The 20,812-nt window shown below is 43.0% G+C and overlaps 1 protein-coding gene and 1 long non-coding RNA gene across 5 annotated transcripts in view; one reads left to right on the top strand and one right to left on the bottom strand.

Moving 5' to 3' along the window:
• HELB (DNA helicase B) overlaps positions 1-20,812 on the bottom strand; it is a 32,713-nt gene that overhangs the window by 8,275 nt on the left and 3,626 nt on the right. For 3 of the 4 annotated variants that reach the window (XR_014555339.1, XR_014555340.1, XM_083699056.1), the window contains exons 1-7: positions 13,093-13,322; positions 10,016-10,405; positions 8,027-8,217; positions 4,258-5,142; positions 3,413-3,581; positions 2,626-2,767; positions 930-1,060 (exon numbers count right to left, since the gene is read on the bottom strand). Coding sequence is in view for 2 of the 4 variants with exons in the window: in XM_083699056.1 (XP_083555182.1) it covers positions 930-1,060; positions 2,626-2,767; positions 3,413-3,581; positions 4,258-5,142; positions 8,027-8,217; positions 10,016-10,405; positions 13,093-13,303 (2,119 nt within the window). In the remaining 2 variants the exon portion in view is untranslated. Of the gene's footprint in view, positions 1-929; positions 1,061-2,625; positions 2,768-3,412; positions 3,582-4,257; positions 5,143-8,026; positions 8,218-10,015; positions 10,406-13,092; positions 13,323-20,812 lie in introns of those variants that run through there. The other variant, XM_083699057.1, reaches the window with a different exon arrangement.
• Positions 13,395-20,385, top strand: LOC310825697. The gene is made up of 2 exons (XR_014555456.1): positions 13,395-13,576; positions 14,715-20,385. It is a non-coding gene; the product is annotated as an uncharacterized lncRNA (long non-coding RNA).

Raw genomic sequence — 20,812 nt, forward strand, 5'->3', positions numbered from 1 at the left:
TGGCCTTTTAACAACTTAGGATAGGCTAGACAAGTTTCACAAAGCTCTAGGGCAGGGGTGGGGAACCTCCAGCCCACAGACCCAATGTGGCCCAGAACAAGTCCCAATTTGGCCCAGGAGGCTGTTTTCACAAAACCATGGCCACCTGTCCCCTGTCTAATGCCAGGTGCAAGACAGATAAGAGATGCAGCAGGACTGGCAGCACCAGTCCCTGCGCGGTTGTCAATCACTCAGCCAATTCCTGCAGAATGCAGTCCTATTCTCACTGCTTTGAGAAGCGCCAGACTGGCCAAGTCCTTTTTGCTGCAATTCCCAGCTGGCTGTGTGGTGCATGGAAAGCTCTTATGCAAGGGGATACTGACAGGTGGGCACAACAACCCATCTGCCAATTGCCTGATGTCATAATGACGTCAGGTGACCGAAAGGTAGATTGTCAGACCCACCTGCCCCATAAGAGTGGGGCCAGCTAATGATTTGGCTTGCTGGGCCAAAAACTTTTGCAACAAATCTAATTGTATTCGGTGCAATGTTGAAGTTGCTCTGTGCTTTGTCAAGGAAGGGAGATAATCCATCCCAGTTAAGTACATCATGGATATTGTGCCCGAAGTGGGTGGGTACTAAAGTGAGGTCTACACAGCACCTGGTGGCTGATAGCATGCAAAACTGCTGGCGTAGGTGGCATTTCTTATGCAAGAAGGTAGACTTGCTGTGCCTCAGCTGTTTTAGTGCATGCTGCCTTGCTTCGGGAATTTAATGTGTGTCAGTAAACCATGACCAAAATAAAAATAAAAAATCAAGTAGACCGTGCAAGGCGGAAGGCATCCTATACCTATGCTACCCAGTAGCTAAATCTAAATCTGCAGCAATAAAGCATGCATTGGATATTGTGCAGCATTTAAGTAATTTTATTACGAAAGTTTGAAACTCACAGTAACCGGCATCTCCAGGAGGTAAAACAACAAAAATAAATTTCTTCTCAGCACTTGGCACTGCCCACATTTTGTTCTCTTCCGACATTCTGAGCACTTCATCAAACTCTGGGTATATCCGCTTAGAGATTCTGCATCCAAAACAAAGGAACAAAAGCGTCTCATGCTGCCTGCACGACAGGATTGTTTTCCTTATGGGAAACATCATTTAATTTTTAACTGAAGAACCATAATTTCATACACAATAACTTATAAAGATTGCACCCTCCCATTACACAATATGTTTGTGTATAGTTATCACACCATGCATTCCCTAAAGAACTAGGTTCGGTTTGTCCCAAATGTGGAACTAAATTTCAAACAAACAATGGGAAGTGTTTCAAGTAGGAGGTTGTTTTTAAATAGTGGTACCTTGGGTTAAGTACTTAATTCATTCTGGAGGTCCGTACTTAACCTGAAACTGTTCTTAACCTGAAGCACCACTTTAGCTAATGGAGCCTCCTGCTGCTGCTGCTGCTGCTGCGCCACCGGAGCACAATTTCTGTTCTCATCCTAAAGCAAAGTTCTTAACCCAAAGCAATATTTCTGGGTTAGCGGAGTCTGTAACCTGAAGCGTATGTAACCCGAGGTACCACGGTACAAGTGTCCACACATGCATGAACACACACACACACAAACACACACACCAACAATATTCAAAAGGTTTGGGTCCCGTCCCCCCCGTTGTTCCTAGACAGAAATGTGACAGTGATAGGCTAAGCTTTCTAAGCATGTTACAGATCTCCAGGCAGAAGTTCAACAGAAACTCCAGTGCAACACACAACTCAAATATCGCTGTGAAGAACAGAGCAGGTTGTGGCAATCGGTTATCTTCCTGTATAAGAGGAGAAAGTTGTCATGGCGCAGTCTGCATGGCCACCACATGACAACAGCAAGGAGGGCAAGTGAAGCTGCACAAGTGAGCAGGATGGCACAGCAAGCAAGCAAGAAGAAGAGGAGTTTGGATTTGATATCCTGCTTTATCACTACCCTTTAAGGAGTCTCAAAGCGACTAACATTCTCCTTTCCCTTCCTCCCCCACAACAAACACTCTGTGAGGCGAGTGGGGCTGAGAGACTTCAAAGAAGTGTGACTGGCCCAAGGTCACCCAGCAGCTGCATGTGGAGGAGCGGGGAAGCGAACCCGGTTCCCCAGATTACGAGTCTACCACTCTTAACCACTACACCACACTGGCGTGTGGTACAAGCAAGCCTTCCCATGTCCCTTGAGTCACCACCACCTGGCAACCCACTTGCATGTCCACATAAAACAGAGAGGGAAGCTTGCGGTGAGCCAGCGGGTGCAAGAAGCAGGCAGGCAGGCAGGTCTGCAAGCACTTCCCTCTCCCATCACAATGGCCCCGATCCTGCTGCCACTGCTGCTCACAAAGAAGAGGGGGACAAAGAGGCAGCGGTCTTTCTCACCTTTACCAACAGGAAAAGCAGGTAGCATCGTGGCCAAAAGAGGAGAGAGGCTCGTTCACCTCTATTCTGTGAGTGGCAGAGGCAGCAAGGATCTTAGGATTGGGGCAGGTTGTGAGGAGATAGAGAGGTCTGGGTGAAATGTGGGGGGTTGGCAGCAAGGTGGGGGGTTGGCAAGCGCCATAAGCAGGGGCAGCAGCCCCACATTTTTTTCCAAAAAATAAATAAATCCCTACCTTGTTGCATTATCCACAATTAACTGTGACTCAGCCCTGTGATTAGTTTTCAGTTCTATAGACCAGCCCCTTGACTGAAGGCTCTCAAAAATATCAGCCAGCATATTACCAGGCTCAATGCTGGGTAACTGCCTAACATCACCTAAACGAAGTACAAAGTTATATTTAACGAAATTTGCTGCATTGTCATCATTATTTTATTTATTGCATCTCTATCACACGCTTAGGTCTCTCCAAAGCTGTTTACCGTGATATAGAAGAACACATCAACCCAACTGCTTCGGTCTAAATACAGCAAAAGCAGTACCAGCTCAGAAGCGCTATTGTGTAAGGATTCCCCCCCCCCCAAATCTCTTATAGTTCTCCCCAAGTTGGGAGTCCAAATTAATATGCCAAGAACTTTCTCTCTCTCTCTCTCTCTCTCTCTCTCTCTCTCTCTCTCTCTCTGTGTGTGTGTGTGTGTGTGTGTGTTGGCACAATAGCTCATCCTGAGCAGTCTGTAAGGACCTAAGAAGAGCTCTACTGGAACAAGCCTGTTGTTATTCTGTCTCTCACAGCTACAATAAACCTACCATTAAAATTATGGACTGGTCGCTTCTTCGTCCGAGGGCAAACAGGCAACTTTAGCAGGGGATCAAATACTTTCCCCCCTCACTGTATGTATGTATGAATAAATAAAATTATTATTATTATTATTATTATTATTATTATTATTATTATTATTATTTTGCATGAATATAGCTCATTTCGAATTTGACTTCATTGTTCACCAAAGCTTTACACTTACCAAGAATAATAATCTTCGCCAGCCGGGCATGCTGCAACAAGAGTTGTAAAACCCTGCTAAGCATTCTCACAGGCACCATACTTCCTTCGTCTACAACCAAGACATTTACTGAAGAAAATTTCCATGGATTGAGTTTACTTTCACTCCATTTAGAGAAACTGTAGGTAACCTAAAAAACAAAAACAACCAAAAAAAATCCCATAATTTAAAATTAGCATTCCTTCAAAGAATGGTTTGGAGCATCAGAGTCGTGGGTTTGCTCAGACTATAGTTTGCTATGAAGTCTATAGCAGCAAAGTATGGTTTGCACTTGGCCCTTCAAACTACAATCGGAAACCATGGTTTGAAGCTGGAAGGCCTTTTTGGGAAATGACGTGAAGAACAGCAGCTTTTAGGGAATCACAATAGTTTCAGTCCTCTCAAATAATGCCAAATATAATACAGTGGTGCCCTGCAAGACAAATGCCTTGCAAGACGGAAAACTCGCTAGACGAAAGAGTTTTCCGTTTTGGAGGTGCTTCGCAAAACAAATTTTCTATGGGCTTGCTTCGCAAGACGAAAATGTCTTGCGAGTTCCTGCGGGGGGGTTTTCCCTTCCCCCCCCTTTTTCTAAGCCGCTAAGCTGCTTATCTGCTTATCCGATAAGCCGCTAAAAGCCGCTAATAGGGCTAATCCGCTAAGCCGTCAATGGGCTTGCTTCGCAAGACGAGAAAACCGCTAGACGAAGAGACTCACGGAACGGATTCTTTTCGTCTTGCGAGGCACCACTGTATTCAGATGAATAAACTGAAATGCATATGATTATACTACCAGAATATTGGAACGGTTTTAAAAATAATTCCTACCTGATGCAGAGTATAAGCAAGTCGTCCTGTTTTATCAGACAAGAGAGAAGCTGCTCTCCCTGTAGGTGCTGTATATAAAACATTTAAAGATTCATTTCTGCATTGAATCATGTTGGAAGCATGGCCGAAAGTATTCCATTCTTCAGATGCATCGAGGTCCGCTTCAAAATCTTTACAGGCATTTATAACTTCTGTATTTTCTCCCTCACTTAGATAGCAGAAAAGGTGGGTGACTATTGTTGTTTTCCCGCAACCACCTTTCCCACTTATGATCGTCACTGGATTGGAACAGATCAGTTCTATAGCACGTTCCTGATCTGGATCTACTTCTACTTTGCGTTTCAATTCCTTCTCGGGTTCTTCAAAGTCGGAATCATGGTTAGAGTTTTCTTGCACACCTGAGGAGTTGCCAGGCTCCTTCTGGTCCACTGCGAAAGGTTCCTCATCGTTTATTTCACTCTTAGCAAATACGTCTCTCAAGTTAGTTGCATGTGCACTTCTATTAAGTACTTTTTTCGGATCGGCGCACAGCCGCCATGGGGTTTTATTTCTGAGCTCGCGTACAGAAGTTGCAATTTGCTTTTCAGAATTGAACAAATGGGGAAGGAAAACAAGCTCTTTCTCCGTAACCACAATTTTTTCATCTTTCATAAATTTAATCGATTCCCAGGCATGTTCCACGGGCATATTCTCTGATACCATACGTGTCAGTTCATGCTGTTCTTCATATGTATGTCCCATTTCTGCACAGCTCTGTTTGAGCTTTTCATATACCATTAGTGCATTTTTCTGCAAATCGGGAATCTTCTCAAGAATATGTCTGCACTCACGTATGGCCTTCCAAGATGCCTCACCAAAGTAAGTATGCAGCTCTCTTTTCATTATCTTTCAGAGAAAGCAAAAACCTGTTATTTTGACACATGGCATTTTTAACAGTACTCTATAAAGTTAGAAGGCATGCAACCTTCCATCAGCTTTGGTGCACTATTTTCAACCAAAGCAAGCAAGTTCAACAGAAATTCCAAAAGCCAATTCCAGTGTTGGCCAAAACATTAAGAGCGGTATGCAACGAAGTGGTCCATTAGTACAAAGACTTCGCCTCGCTCTTCTCCCCAACTCCAACCCATCTGCTTCAGAGGGTTGGCAGGAGGGGAAAAAACCCAGAACAGATTTAGGGGAGGCACAGAAAGAGGAGGGAGGGGGAAGTTCTGTTGCACAGCCAGAAGCCTTTGCACTAACAGAACTACTGTAATGGATCCTGCCCTAAGACTACAATTCTATACCCTGCTACACAAGTCCTATAATTTCCAACTGGGGACAGAACAACAACAGCTAAAAACTAGTATTCACGGAAATTAAAAAAACCTAATGAGCAGAGGGCTGCTAGGCTTAGGAACAAGAGGAAGACTGATTGGGAACAGCTCCAAGGACTTTGTTAAGCTTGCTAAGAACGCTGGGATTAGGGTGGCAGACACCAAGGACAAGCTGTGTGCACAGATGGTCAGGGAAGCCCAAAGGCGGCTGCAGGACTTGCCAAATCAATTCTACCATTAGCAAGTATACGGTATGATGATACTCATCTGTATTTCACTGCTAAACCTGGATCAGGAGAGGGTGTGACTGTTCTAAACTAGTGCCTGGGTACAGTAGTGAGCTGAAAGCCTACAAAGCAAGAATGAATCCTGTTTAGAGCAGGCATAGGCAAACTGGGCCCTCCAGATGTTTGGGGACTACAATTTCCATCATCCCTTACCACTGGTCCTGTTAGCTAGGGATGATGGGAATTGTAGTGCCCAAACAGTTTGCCTATGCCTGAGATAGAGACTCTGCGGATGAGCAGTGCCCAAGTCTAGGAGTTCCCCTGTTTTGGACAGGGTTGCACTTCCTCTGAAGGAACAGGTGCATAATTTTGGGGGTGCTCCAAAATCCATCTTTGTCACTGGGGCTTAGGTGACCCCTGTGACAAACGGTGCCCATTATCACCTTATGCTGGCATGGCAAACTTGACTTTTCCCTGGCCATTGGGATTGATGCACCACTAACCTCAGGGTAATGTGCTCTGCTCTGCGTGGAGCTTCCCTGGAAGCCGCAGCTGGAGCAGAATGCTGCAGCCAAGTTGCTGAGAGAAGCACCTTGATGTGCACATATTGCACCTGTGCTGAGGGACTTGCACTGGCTGCCGATCAGCTACTAGGCCACCTTCAAGGCATTGTTAAATACATAAAACCCTGAACATCCTAGCACCAGGTTACCTGAAAGACTGTAATGTCCATGTATAGACCTGTAAGATCACTTAGATCACCTGGGGAAATTCTACTTGTAGCCCTGCATCCTACAGATCATCATAGGGTGGCCATTTTCTGCTATTGCCCCTATATTATGGGATGCCCTGCCCTCTGCCATAAGTGAAGCAGCAACCATCAGTTGCTTCATATAGCTTGTAAACGCATCGTTTTTCTAGGCCCTTCTTCCCTGACTCATAAAGTTGGGCCCTGTTTTATGTGTCTGAATCCCCCAATTCCTGTTTTATTGGCTTCTATAGCCTTTTATTATTGCTGTTTTATTGGTTCTAGTCTGCAGTTTAGGTTTTAGTGATATTGGTGTCTGTGTGTGTGTGCACTGTAGACTGATTAGGGATTTTGAAAATATTAAGCATAGAATCATAGAGTTGGAAGAGACCACAAGGGACATCGAGTCCAACCCCCTGCCAAGCAGGAAACACCATCAGAGCACTCCTGACATATGGTTGTCAAGCCTCTGCTTAAAGACCTCCAAAGAAGGAGACTCCACCACACTCCTTGGCAGCAAATTCCACTGTCGAACAGCTCTTACTGTCAGGAAGTTCTTCCTAATGTTTAGGTGGAATCTTCTTTCTTGTAGTTTGGATCCATTGCTCCGTGTCCGCTTCTCTGGAGCAGCAGAAAACAACCTTTCTCCCTCCTCTATGTGACATCCTTTTATATATTTGAACATGGCTATCATATCACCCCTTAACCTCCTCTTTAAACTTTTAAATAAATAAATAAAACAACTTTATAGTTGGTGCAAATCAAGCCTCTTCTCTCTCTTTGGATTAGAATGCAACCCAGCTGTACTAAAAGAAACTGAGGAATCTGCCACTAGGATAATGGGGAAATGAAGTCAGGACCTCGTTTCCTCTTTCCTGTTAACTAGGTCTTTGCTTAGAGAGGCCAAGCTGTATTTAGGGAAGAAGGCAACTTTGCTCTTCCAACAGCTTCGGTATTTGGTTCATGCAACAGAAAGAAGAAAACACCCAGTCTCTCCCTTTGTAGCTGCTTGCTTCAATGGAGGAAAGTCAGCCGCTAAGGGAGACAAGGGAGACCTGCCTTACGCCAGTTTTGTTCATGCACAGATCCGCAGTCTCTTGAGAACATCTGGTGAAAGCACCAAGTGTACATCCTTGCCCCAAAATTCCAGCAAAAGCATGGAAAAATCCCAAAGCTAGCTTTTGTACATGGGGTTCTTCTAGAACGCTTATGAAACCATTACATCTAATCTTGTTGAAGCCATTTTAAAATCTATTGTTGTACAGTATGACTACAATTCAGCTGACTTGAATTATAAGTTGTTAAGGGGGAAAACTGAGTCCCATTATCAAATGAACTACCATCCTATTATACTTTTTTGTTGGCATCCGTCTGTCTTGAGAGACAACGGAGCCCAAGTCAAACGTCTGTGTTAGCAGCACCAAGGTGAGCCGTGTGTCTGGAGGTCCTGGGCAGCCCAGGCAACAATATTAGTTTCTTACTTCTCCGAATCCAAGTTTCCATGGCTCTTCCCTCAAGATCTTATCCAATGTTGCCAATGTATAATCTTCATCGTGTATTTTGCTCCAGTCCAACTTTTCAATGCAACAAGAAACAGCTCGTGGCAGAAGCAGTGGCATTAATTCCAATATAATCGGAAAGGACAAGGCTACTAGTACAGCTTTCCCTGCAACTGTGGAACCAAGATACAAAAAAAGCTATTTATAAAAATCAAAGTCAGTATGTTTTATTGTAATTTCAATTTAGCATGGCTAAAGATTCCTCATGCACAGTTACTGAAAGTAGTTCCAAGCACTGCAATCTCATATACGTTGGGTTGGAATCAAAGGTACCCTTCCTCCATTGGAGGCATCTTTGAATCCATCCTGTGGACATTTGTCATCCATTTCTTACTTTGTGGCAGCTTACATAGATTTCTGAAGCCGAGAAAGCAGCATTTGAAAGAGAGAAAGAGAGAGAGAGAACGAACTGCTGCTATTTATGAATGAGTTGGGACACTGTTTGAAAATATTAGCCAACTCCTGGTTCAAATATAAAGTATCTTGGCTTGTTAAGTCAAGTTATGCATAAGTCCTGTGCGCCCTCACACTGAGTTCTTGCATTGCCTCCTTCCACATTAGCACGATGCAATTCAAAACTTCCAGGGTTAACTAAAAATAGCCAAAATAGTGAAATTGTAGTGATTAGGCTTGGAACAAACCAGGATCTGAAACAGCACTTTGACACTGTTTCAGATCCAAGTTTGTTCTAAACCTGGGAACTACCATTTCTTGGTTCAAGAAGCAACGGGAAACTTTTGTTTAATTAATCCAGGGAGTCCTCAACTGCTGTGTGCCGAGAAGGGAAGAGGGAAGGCCAACAAAATGACAGAAGGCACAGGTGCATGCGTTTCTCAGTTTAATAAGCCAAGGCAGTTTATGTCTGAACCCAGCCAATTTTAGCACAGGGAATCTGAATACAGTCACTCAACAAGCCAGTATAACAGAGTTGTAGCTCCTGGAAACTCAAGAGCAGCTACAAGCAGAGATTCACTCATTCTATGTGTGTGCCTGGTATGTTCTGAATGTAAATACAGGAATAGCCAACATAGTGTGACCCTGCTACTGAAGTGTATCCAAAGGCATGGACTTACACTGCCTTTAAAAATAATAATTTTCTAAAATAATATTATTTTAAAATTCCTTTAAAGTAATAAAACTACAACTGATCCAGGACACACCTGCCAGACTGGTGACTGGGAGCAGCCACTGGGACCATATAATACCTGTCCTAAAAGATCTACATTGGCAGCCCAGTATGTTTCAGAGCACAGCACAGTCTTGGTGCGGACCTTTGAAAGCCCTAAATGGCTGGGCTCAAGGTTGTCATCTGAACTAGCCAGGTGTTTAACTGACAATCAATCACAGTCAGTCCATCATCTGGAAAATAAAGACTTTAGAGCCGTCTTGCCCCCAAAATGGCAACTAGACATTCTGTTTTGGTGACTGTGACCTTGCTTTAAGGGGCCATTTGGCACCTAGTTTATATATCTGAGTTTCTAACACTGCCTCTGAGCAAATGATGGAAAGGAATGCAACCCTTTAAAAGTATTGGCCCCACCCCCAGCTGATAGAAAAATCATCTTGCCCAACCATAGATTCTGGATTGTTTTTCCTTATCGACAAGCACAGCTTCCTTAGCCCTTGATATAATGTTTGAAACTGTTACAAAACATTGTTTTCCTTATAGCTAACCTAAATGTTGTAATGGCCAGTTTGTAGCTATTGCTTCTTAGGCCTACACTTCGATCTTAACATAAAAATACTTCCTTTAAAAAAAGAAAAGTTTGAAAAATGATACTGAAGTCTATCACTACCACTCTATAAACATATAAAAAAACCTGAATTCCTATCTGATTTCCATATAAAGTTAAGAACAGTGAAGTAGCCACTATAATAAGAAACAATTGAGTATTACATAGTTATACTTACATGACTCCTTAACATAATGAAAAATGTTAAAGTTTTTGGTATCTGTACAAGTTTGACTTTGGGTATTTGTAGATATCGCTCCTTCCTGAAGTTTTGACTCCTGAAACTGTTTCAGTGTTTGTTCAAGATGTGCAAAGTTTAGAGAAGACTCTTTGGGAAACCATTCAAAGAATGCATCTTGAAATAATGGTGGGACATCACATTTTCCAAAGAACAGTGAAATAATATCTTTCCCTGCTTCAGGCTGCAGAAAATAAGATGGGTAGCTCTTCATATAGTACTTTGATTGAGACCGCGTAAGTTTGGCATTCACTTTCCACCAGGGATCAACCAATGGAAACCGTCCGATCACTTCGTATGTCTTTTGGGATGCTTCCTCCTGAATTATAACTGAAATGGTTTAGAAAAGGATTGTCAGTACAATAGTCAAATGTGCTGGTACAATATTATTTCTAGCGGGTTTTTAAAAAACAGTCAATGATATGGCATGGGGGTGGTCTACTCAGATATAGGCTTTCCTAGAATACACAGGTTCCACCAATAATTGTTGGAATGCAGAAAAATTTGTGCATAAAAGGGCAATCAGTTTTGCAAGAAGTAACCTATCAAATACATGAGGCAAAATTACAGGGTAAACACAATTCTTCTCTTAACATCCGACTTCCACTTTTCTCACATATAGGACCAACTCAGAAAAACCTGAAATCATGGTTTCCCATTACAGTTGTACCTTGGAAGTCAAATGGAATCCGTTCCGAAAGTCTGTTTGACTTCCAAAACGTTCAAAAACCAAAGCACGGCTTCTGATCAGCTGCAGGAAGCTCCTGCAGCCAGCCAATCAGAAGTCGCAGAAGCCCCGTCAGACATTCGGCTTGCAAAAATAGTTCACAAACCGGAACACTCACTTCCGGGTTTGTGGTGTTCGGGAGCCAAAACCTTTGAGAACTAAGCTGGCTGAAAACCAAGGTATGGCTGTATACGAACAAGCCTAGATGGGTCTCAGGCTCATATGCTCTTCCTCTCCTCTCCTCACATGGAAATGCAAAACACTCATCTTTAAGCAAACTATGTTCCTGGTTACATCAGAACTCTAGGAACTGAGGCTTGTTAGAAGCCAGGGTCGAAATACAGATTCAGATCTTGGCTTGCTTTTAAAAGATGTACAATAGTCTGTTTTCATAAACAATCTCCCCTAGATTGTTGCTCACCAAAAAACAGTTCTACAGTTTATGTTTACTGCAAAGGCCAGCTGTGTAGAGCCCTGAGTAACTAGAAACATATGAAAGTTCAAGCCTACTTCCATGCACATCCCAAACAACTATTTAATGTTGTATGGATTGTGCTTTCTTCATGAAAAGGAATGTATGTATGTACGTACCACACTTGAGTGAAAGGTACACTTGAACTACAGTATGGCGTAATGTTTAGTGTTGGACTTATCCCAGTGGTGTCCAAACTTTTTTCAAAGAGGACCAGGTTTGATGAAGTGAAGGGCCATGGGGGCTGACCAAAGGGCCAACCAAAGTTGACCTTTTCTTAGGATTGAAGTTGTTGAGCTTTTTTAATTTATTATACCCCAAAGTTTTTTTTAGGATTTTACCCCAGGAAATAAAGCCATGAAGCTCATGATATGACCTTGGGCTAGTCACTGCCTCTCAGCCTTATTTACCTCACAGGGTTGTTGCGTGGACAAAATGAGTACAGAGAGAACCATTAATCATTACTCTCACTGCTTATGTAGAGCCTTAACAGCAAGAAATTTGAACCCAGATCTCACAGAGTCCCCAACTGCTCCTTCCAAGGCAGCAGTAGTGCAAGCTGAACGTAAGACATCTAACTCACTGAGTGCCTTGGGCCAACTGATACCTCTTGGCCTAACCTACTTCACATGGGGAGAACCAAATATGCCACTTTGAGCTCCTTTGAGAAAAGAGTGGGAGATAACGGCAATAAACACTTTCAAAAGCAAAGTGCCCAATAGAAACAATGGAATTAGGAAATGAACACAGGCCATGGAATCAGTTCTGCATTTGTTGGCAAACACTTTGCAAAATCAGGAAGAAGAGCAACCGCTATACATGACTATGCAAAAGGGAGTCCCATGCAGTTGAATAGGACTTGCTTTTTTTTAAGTGTGTATCCTATTACAGTCTTGAACTGCAGGGGGGGGGAAATAACAAATCAGCAATTAAGTCTTTTGCAACGTAAACAAATAAACAAATAGTCCCGTGGCACCTGAAAGGCTACCACTTTTATTACAGCAGCAGCTTTTGTGGGCTAGGATTCACTTCAGCAGATGCACCCAGGGCTTTTCCCCCCTTCCAGCTCTCCAGAACTCAGTTCCGGCAGCATCTCTCAAGTGAGCACCGTTGCCATTCTAAGAGAACGAAGTTCCGTCACCTCTTTCTCTAGAAAAATAGCACTGGGTGCAACAATGAGTTGGCAAGAATGGGTGTGGAGAAAGGTCTGAGGTAACTGAAATGCAGGAAATACCACACTCTCATAATGACGTTAAATGTAAAAATAACTACGGCGATTCATTCACACACAGCATGGGTGGGCAATTGCCCCCCTCCAATTCCACCCTGACCCCTCGATTCACAGTTTTCATTTTAAAAAACCCCCAAAGTTTCTACCATTTGTAGAACCTGAAATATGAGGCAAAGGTACAGGCACTATTCCAACTACAGTACTCCCTTTCAGCCTTTTACTGGTCTCCCCACCACCAGGAAAAGTTTCCTCGGACGCCCATACAAGTCCGAGGTGCTGCTGCTGCTTGTGTTAGCACCTAAAGTGGTTTAAAAAGTGAAAGACACACAAACGCCAAGCATTTCTATTCCTAAAAGGCGTGGGGTTTGTTTCCTGTTAATGCAGAGGCGTTTCCCTGTTTCTTCCAGCTACACTCGTTGAACACAAGTTTCGGGTCCTTGCCCCTCGGACTGCTACTCCCAGCCTGGCCAAGCGCCTCCTCAAATGCAAAGAGGAGGGCGAGCCCTGGCCAGAGGGTCCGCGGGGACTTGCGCCAGGCAGGCAGGCGCGCAAGGCAGCGAAGGCGCGCGCCTCCTCCGGCTCCTTACGGGTCTTGCGCGCTGGTCTGTGAAGCGGCTGCTGGTTCGCGCCACCGAAAACATCTTCGAAACCCTCCGGGTCCGGGTCGTCGTCCTCGTCGTCGTTGCTCTCTCCATCTTCGTCCTCGGGAGCCGCCTTTCCTTCCTTGGTTTTCAGCGGCCGCAAGAGCCCCCAGACCTCGAAAGAGCGACTCTGGCCCGACCGGCGGCGCTGCGCCATTTTTCGGAGTTCCCGCCTGGGCAGCGCCTTCCTCCGCGCGCAGCCGCTGCTCTGCTTGTAAAGATGTGCCGCCGCTTCCGGCCTGCGGGGCCAAAAACAACAACAGCAAGAAGCGCCCTGTTTCCGGCTGTGCGCAAGAGATTGTGCCTGCGCAATCAAGATTAGCAAAGCAACAGTGCGGTTGGTGTGAGAAAAGCACGGAAGTTGCCTCAGTTTTGGGAGTGGTGGTTGTGCTTAGCAATCTTTCGCAACAAAAGCAACTCGCCTCATTAGGTTCGGAGCGCTTTTATAAAGGACTTGAGCTTTATATCAAAGTCCCTTCCCACCGCGCAGAGCCACAATTTCTAGCCCGCTTAAACTACAGATCCCAGGATTCTTTAGGGAAAGCTTTAAATGTTGGGCATCCAGCCTGGGGCACCTTAAAGGTAAAGGGACCCCTGACCATTAGGTCCAGTCGTGGCCGATTCTGGGGTTGCAGTGCTCATCTCGCTTTATTGGCCAAGGGAGCCGGCGTACAGCTTCCGGGTCATGTGGCCAGCAGGACTAAGCCGCTTCTGGCGAAACAGAGCAGCACATGGAAATGCCATTTACTTTCCCGCCAGAGCGGTACCTATATATCTACTTGAACTTTGACGTGCTTTCAAACTGCTAGGTTGGCAGGAGCAGGGACCGAGCAGCAGGAGCTCACCCCTTCGCGGGGATTTGAACCGTGACCTTCTGATCGACAAGTCCTAGGCTCTATGGTTTAACCCACAGCGCCACCCACATCCCTTAAAGACACCTTAAAGACGAATAAATGCTGCAATCGTTAAGCCTCATTGAATTTGATAGGACTTATGAGCAGGCACGAGAAGAGTTGCACTGCTAGTCTGTAAACTAAGATACTCAGAAGTGGCATGAGTTGGCCATAAACAACCTGACATGAATGCTGGGTTGACGGTTATGCATTGCTTTTACACAGCCCTATACAGAGTTACTTTTAACACTGAATTTAGGGAGCTTACCTCTTGAGTAAACATGCACGACATCACACTTCCATCTATTAAATAAAGCTGCAGTCCTAAATATGTTTACTAAGGACAGGACCATAATAGTTATCACTGGACACCAATACTTATTTCAGAAAAACCATGCATATAATTGCACTGTTGCTGGACCCACCTCGACTTTTTGAGGGGCCCCATTTGCTGCTCTCCTTCTAGCTACATTTGTTCCTCTGGCCCTGCACTAAAACCATGTGCAGAGTGCTATCCTGTTTATGTTCACTCAGAAGTAAGCCCAACTATGTTCAGACACACTTACCTATGAGTAAATCCCATTGAACTGAGTGGGGCTTACTTCTGAGTAAGCATGTATTGCATTGTGAAAACATTGGCATTATTGATAGTTGATTTCCTTTCTGTTTCCATAGCATTCGCCTATCCATTCTTAAGGAAATCAGCCCTGAGTGCTCACTGGAAGGACAGATCCTGAAGCTGAGGCTCCAATACTTGGCCACCTCATGAGAAGAGAAGAATCCCTGGAAAAGACCCTGATGCTGGGAAAGATTGAGGACACAAGGAGAAGGGGATGACAGAGGATGAGATGGTTGGACAGTGTTCTCGAAGCTACCAGCATGAATTTGACCAAACTGCAGGAGGCAGTGAAAGACAGGAGTGCCTGGCATGCTCTGGTCCATGGGATCATGAAGAGTCGGACACAACTAAACAACAACAACAATATGGCCACTCTGGGCAGACTAATGACTGCCTCCCTTCTTGCCTGTATTTTGGCAAAGAAGGATGGCTTGATCATCTCCACTTGACTGGCTGCTGCAGAAGCTGGCAAATAACTTCATCGGAAGCCATGTTCCATGCAAATGTAAGGTAAGCATTACACTTACCAAGAGAATAGGATAGCATGCAAAATTATGAGTTCTTTCCGAGGTGGAAAGAACCTAGCAAAAATACCTATTGCAAATGGGCAAAGACACCACTGAGCAAACATCAAAAGGTGAATATAACAAAGCCTGCTTCTTTGCAGGAACTATTTTCATACAATCTTCACCATTTTGGACCTGTCAGAAAAGAATCATAGAATTGCAGAGTTTGACGGATCATCTAGTAACAGATCACCACCAGCCAGGTCCCACAACTTCAACATTAAGCTTTCATTTCACCCAAACACATCAAATTCAGTGCTAGGCGGTGTGGCAAATGGTGATTCATTAGTTTATGAGATGATCATTCATAAACTTGAGATAATAACGTTAAATTAAATCATTCTTTAATTTATGGGAAATAATATTCCTACCTCATAAATCCAGGAGCATTGCTTTATCTCAAATGTGCTGGTAAAGATGTGCACATGTCTCATCCCCCTTGACACTTATATTAGCTCATCATCGTGGCAGAGACCTCTCAAAATAACTCCCCAGAATGATAGCTTTGGGGCTGGCGCAGAAGATAAATCTAGTAGCTGTAAAGTTAGAGGTCAGGGAATTGATGTTATAGGTTTGAAAGGAGCAGACATGCACTCCAAAATGCTTGTTTAATTTCATAGGCGCAAGACAAAATGTGCTCGAAATGATTTCTTATTTCCCCATCGGAAGGTGCCAGCCTTATTCCAAACGCCTGCTGGGTTGCTTTATTAGTCTTAATCAAGTCCCACCTCGTGCCAATAATTCAAGAGGCCAGAGAACTCAAAATCATCTTGCCGCTAGCTGTACAAGATGCTTTGTTCTATGCCTTTGAAGGTTTATGCGCTAATCACCTATAGATGCTGAATCTGAACCCTTTAATGCCCAAGGGATGCCCTTGAGGTCCTAGTGGCCTGGGGGAGCCAAAACAATATCTCCTAAAATATTAATAACCCAGAGGTGCAATTTCCTATTTTCCTTAGTCAGCAGTTTTGGGGGGACTAGATTGGACCATTTGGTCCACCTATCTCAGTATTGTCTATATGGTACTGATGGGCAGTATCTCTCCAGAATTGTATCCAGGAATCTCCCACCCCCACCTGGGGACAGAGCCCACCTTTGCTTATCCAGCTGCATATCTCATTACTACTGCTGTGGTGCTGCCAAAGCAGGACTTCAGGGAAGAAGTCCAGAAGTCCAGAACTCCCAGACACAACAGGGCTGGTTTTCCATACAATTCAGTCCAGTTCTACTGTTACCTAGTTATAGTGTTCATCTCCTAGCTCGTTTTATTTTATGGCATCTTTGCAATCTTCTTGTATGTTGCTTTGAGAAATTTTTTTTGCTTGTAAAAAGTGATCAATAAATATAATAAATAAAACAAAAACTCGTTTAATAACTGAGGAAGGGAATAAGCATGACAGCGAAGGATATATATATATATGACTCCGTGAGAAACTTATGCAGACATCTGAATATTAAGTTGGCCCATGAATATCTTTCCATGAAGGTCATTGGTAATTACTGCAGCCTTCCAGCTGTGATCATTTATTCAGTTAAAAAATATAGTCTTTCACAGATGTTTAGCAATCATTTCGAAACACTAGGTCATGTTGTACATTTGCAACAAATTAATATTACGGCGAAGGATTGGTTAATCATCTCTACTGGGCACTCAAGGGGTATGACAAAAATGTCAACTAAAATGTTACAATTATATTGATTGATTGGCGTTCTAATAATTTTAAGTGGAGGATAGCCTAGTATTTTATGTACAAAAATTATTCATTTTCCTTTCATAAAAAGGGACTTTTTACAGCTGGATTTCAAGTTGTCGCTTCCCAGCAGTGGGTGTCATCCAGCCAAAATTGCAGAGAGTTAAGCATGTGCTTAGCTATGCAACTGAAATGTGGGGTGAAATGTGCTGAACAGCTGGGATCTTCCTTTTTTTCAAGAAACTGTATTCCATATTTGAATATCTCTGTTACTAGGCTGACATTCATTTTCACTCATTTAATGTAGACTTCTTTCCATCACTATTGCAAGGGTTCAAGCCAATCTTCAATATAGCCTATTTTTTGTTTTAATTTTTGTACAAACTACATAAGATAGAGTATTATGTAGATTTTTTCCGGATGTCTCATTGTCAGTTCCTCCTTGTACAGTTTCTCAACTACAAGGTTTAACACAGAGAATCAGCGCTCTGGTTTTCAGTACATTACAGTTGAACTCCTGAACCCGGTGACATTGAATAGTAATGTGTAAGATTGTATATATCTCTTCAAGATTCATCTGAGACCATATATATATATATATATATATATATGTGTGTGTGTGTGTGTGTGTGTGTGTGTATTCTTTAAGCTCACATTATTTTGAGTTCTAGTATGTGTTGCATTGAGATATTTAGTGTACAGTGTACCCTTATTTCATATGCAGAGCTGTGTTTGATGAGGTTCTAGCCTAGATAACAAAAGCTTTCCCTAAAAGGAAGTTCTTTTGGGAGGGAAAATGAAGCAAAATAGCTCAATACACACAACTCCCTTGAGATGTGGTAGAAGTAGGGCACTCTCATCAATGTTTTCTGTTCTAGCCCAGTGCTGAACTAGGCTCAAAAATAGTGAAATTGCTCCTGATTGAACAAAATGAGGAATGGGAATGGACATTGTCTAGTTTTTTGAAATGCGATTCACATGTAAACGTGTGTTTTAAAAAGCAGACCTAGGGTGCAATCCTATCCTTTGGATACATTAGCCGAGTAGTCCTTGGAAATGATGGAAGTGCCAGCAGAGATGGAGCTAAGAGTGGGAAAAGATGTCTGTTGCCAACCTGTACAGCCCTGGAAGGCTTGAAGCTGCAGGGAAGGACCATAGCTGAGTGGTAGGGAATCTGCTTTGCATGCAGATGGGCCCAGGTTCAATCCCTAACGTCCCTAGGGATGGGAATGCCCCCTACCTGAAACCCTGGAAAGCCACTGCTGTCCATCTATCCATCCAACCTCCTATGTCCCTAAGGCACTGCTGCCTGGAAGGCTCCACTAAGTCCCAGCTGCAGAGCAACCAAGAACAAGGTGTTTTGTGGGCAGAACAGGGGTGGCACAGGGGAGGAGCACACCTGCTAACTGCCCACTTGGTTGCATGGACACAGCCATGAATACCTGGGCAATCTACACCAAAGAACAATCAAGCAAAAAATTACTCCTCTCCCATGGACTTGAATAGGAGGGATCGGGGTCAAATGAGGAATGCCCCCACTGTCTCCTGCAACACTTTTCCTGTGTTTTCCATCTTCCCTTGTGAGATGGGGGTAGCTTGGATGCAAAGACTGAAGAGGCGAATCTCAGAACCGGAGGATTACTGGCCATAGGACTGCTTGTTCCCTCAGTTATATTAGACATCCTAGTGTGCTGCCTCCGAGCTATGCAATGCAAATAAGCAAGACCACTGTAAATGGTAGATATTCATATCAAAGCACAGTAAGCCATTTTCTTCTTCTTTTTTACTACTACTACTATTATCAGGCATTTGTTCATCTTAACAAAAACAGGCTTTCATTTATCAGCTTATTTAGCTTCATGTTAAAGTACTCAACAATGACTTAAATGAAATAAAGCACAAGGTAATTTGCTTAAAAATGAACTCATTGTCATATAGTTAATAGAAATAGTTTCTTATTCATGCATCATTAATATTTTATGCTTGTTAAAAAAAAGTAGTCTAATTTTAATGTGCCCTTTTGCTAGGCAGTAATGGAAGTTTTGATGGGTCATAAAGCAATGATTGAAGATTCAAAGCATATTCCTATGGTCAGAGCCGCAGCCACATTCCAAGCACACTGGTTTTCCTCCTCCTCATGTTTCCAAGACTATTTATATTGTACATGACTCCCAGTTATAATCCACTTCTGTTAGTGATTGTGTGTGTGTGTGTGAGAGAGAGAGAGTGAGAGAGAGAGAGAGAGAGAGAGAGAGAGAGGGAGGGAGGGAGGGAGGGAGAGAGGGAGGGAGAATCTGCATGACTTATGCCTTGACTTGATTGAAGAAGATGATCAGTTATATTCTAATCTAATGGCTAAGATTTACTGTGCATTATACACTTCAGCCTATTTTACCAAATGTGGAGCTGAGTCCTGCAATAATTTGATTGTTTACTTTTGTGTTTTGTTAAACTCAGTGCTTCAGTGCATGGACATACATTGGACACTGTTCTGCAATACTTGGTGAAAATTAGGCACGCTTAAGTCCCAACTAAATCAAGGGCACTAAAGAAGCTGCAATCCTACACACTTGGGAGTATCCTACTAAACGCAGAAGGGTTTCGATCTGAACGAGCACACTGTGTATTTCAAGGTTTCATTGATTTCAGTGTAATTTCAGCACACCTCATTTTCAGCGGCTTGCACCCAATAGTTGCTGCCTTGGGGTTTATTTAGGGGTTCAGTGACTAGGGTGTGTGCATGGGTGTCCATTGTCTAGGATGAATTCATAATAGCCAGATATTGGGAAACATCATGGCAAGGGACGATCTCTTGCTAGATATGGCTGTTTAGGTGTGTTTAAGGCAGGTAAAAATTATCATCCATTTTGCAGAAAAGTACACACTGGCCTGCTAAACAATAGAAGGATGAAGGAAATTGGCTGCTGTTTAGATAATTAGTATCTAGTGTACTACTGTAATCAAAATGTATATTCTGTTGAACAATTTGCAGGTGCTAGATAATTAAGGTAAACTGAAATGCAATGTTAAGCTAATACCCTTTATGTGTCATGTTGTCTACAAGATTTCTGGAACACTTATGAAGGAATAGAACATAGTTGTTTTTGTTTAAATGCAGTTTGTTTATGGCCTTTTTTGTCTACACCTCTGTCTTATTGGAGGCAGAATAAATTATGCCTGTTATGTTGAATAATTACTTGCTAAGATTTGTATTTAACAACATTTGCATTCAGGTTTTGATTACTACTCTAAACAGTGTAGTTTTTAAATATATTTATACTTTAATGCATATTTTATGTTAGAGTTAAAATATGTGATTACTAGTTCATAACAATTAAAAGCTTTCAAAATATTTTAAAGGCACTGTTCAAGCACAAAAACTTCTAAATATATGGTGGAAGTATTCACTAGCGAGGATTTTATGTCATTTTGCAAGTGCACCAATGAATTAAAGCACAATTTCTGGTCCATTAATATCTGATCTGGTCATATTTATTTTTGTTTTATCTGAAAAACAATGTTTAGTCTGAAGCTAAGTAGCTGTTTTAATCAGATGTTTCATGCTTAGTGTGTGATTGCTAAGAGAATACCACAATTTCAATGGTACAGTCAAATGCCTATATCTATATAAATGCATTTGCCCTTATCTTGCAAGATGCTGAGTATACATGCATTTTTCCCTGTAGGGATTTATCTAGAAGAAACTCAACAACAATAGGCCGGTAATAAGGCAGGGTGGAGAATTAGCAAGCAAGCAAGCATTAAACTCATGTATAAGAAACATCTACCCTCTAGACTGACGTGGAGAATCTCAGATCCAGGGACCAGTTACGACCCTTCAAATTACTCTGTCTGGTCCTCAGCACTCGCTCCAGCCACACCCTCTTTTCAGGCCAT

The sequence above is a fragment of the Podarcis gaigeae genome (assembly GCF_964106915.1).
Source record: "Podarcis gaigeae genome assembly, chromosome: 10".
Lineage (NCBI taxonomy): Eukaryota > Metazoa > Chordata > Lepidosauria > Squamata > Lacertidae > Podarcis > Podarcis gaigeae.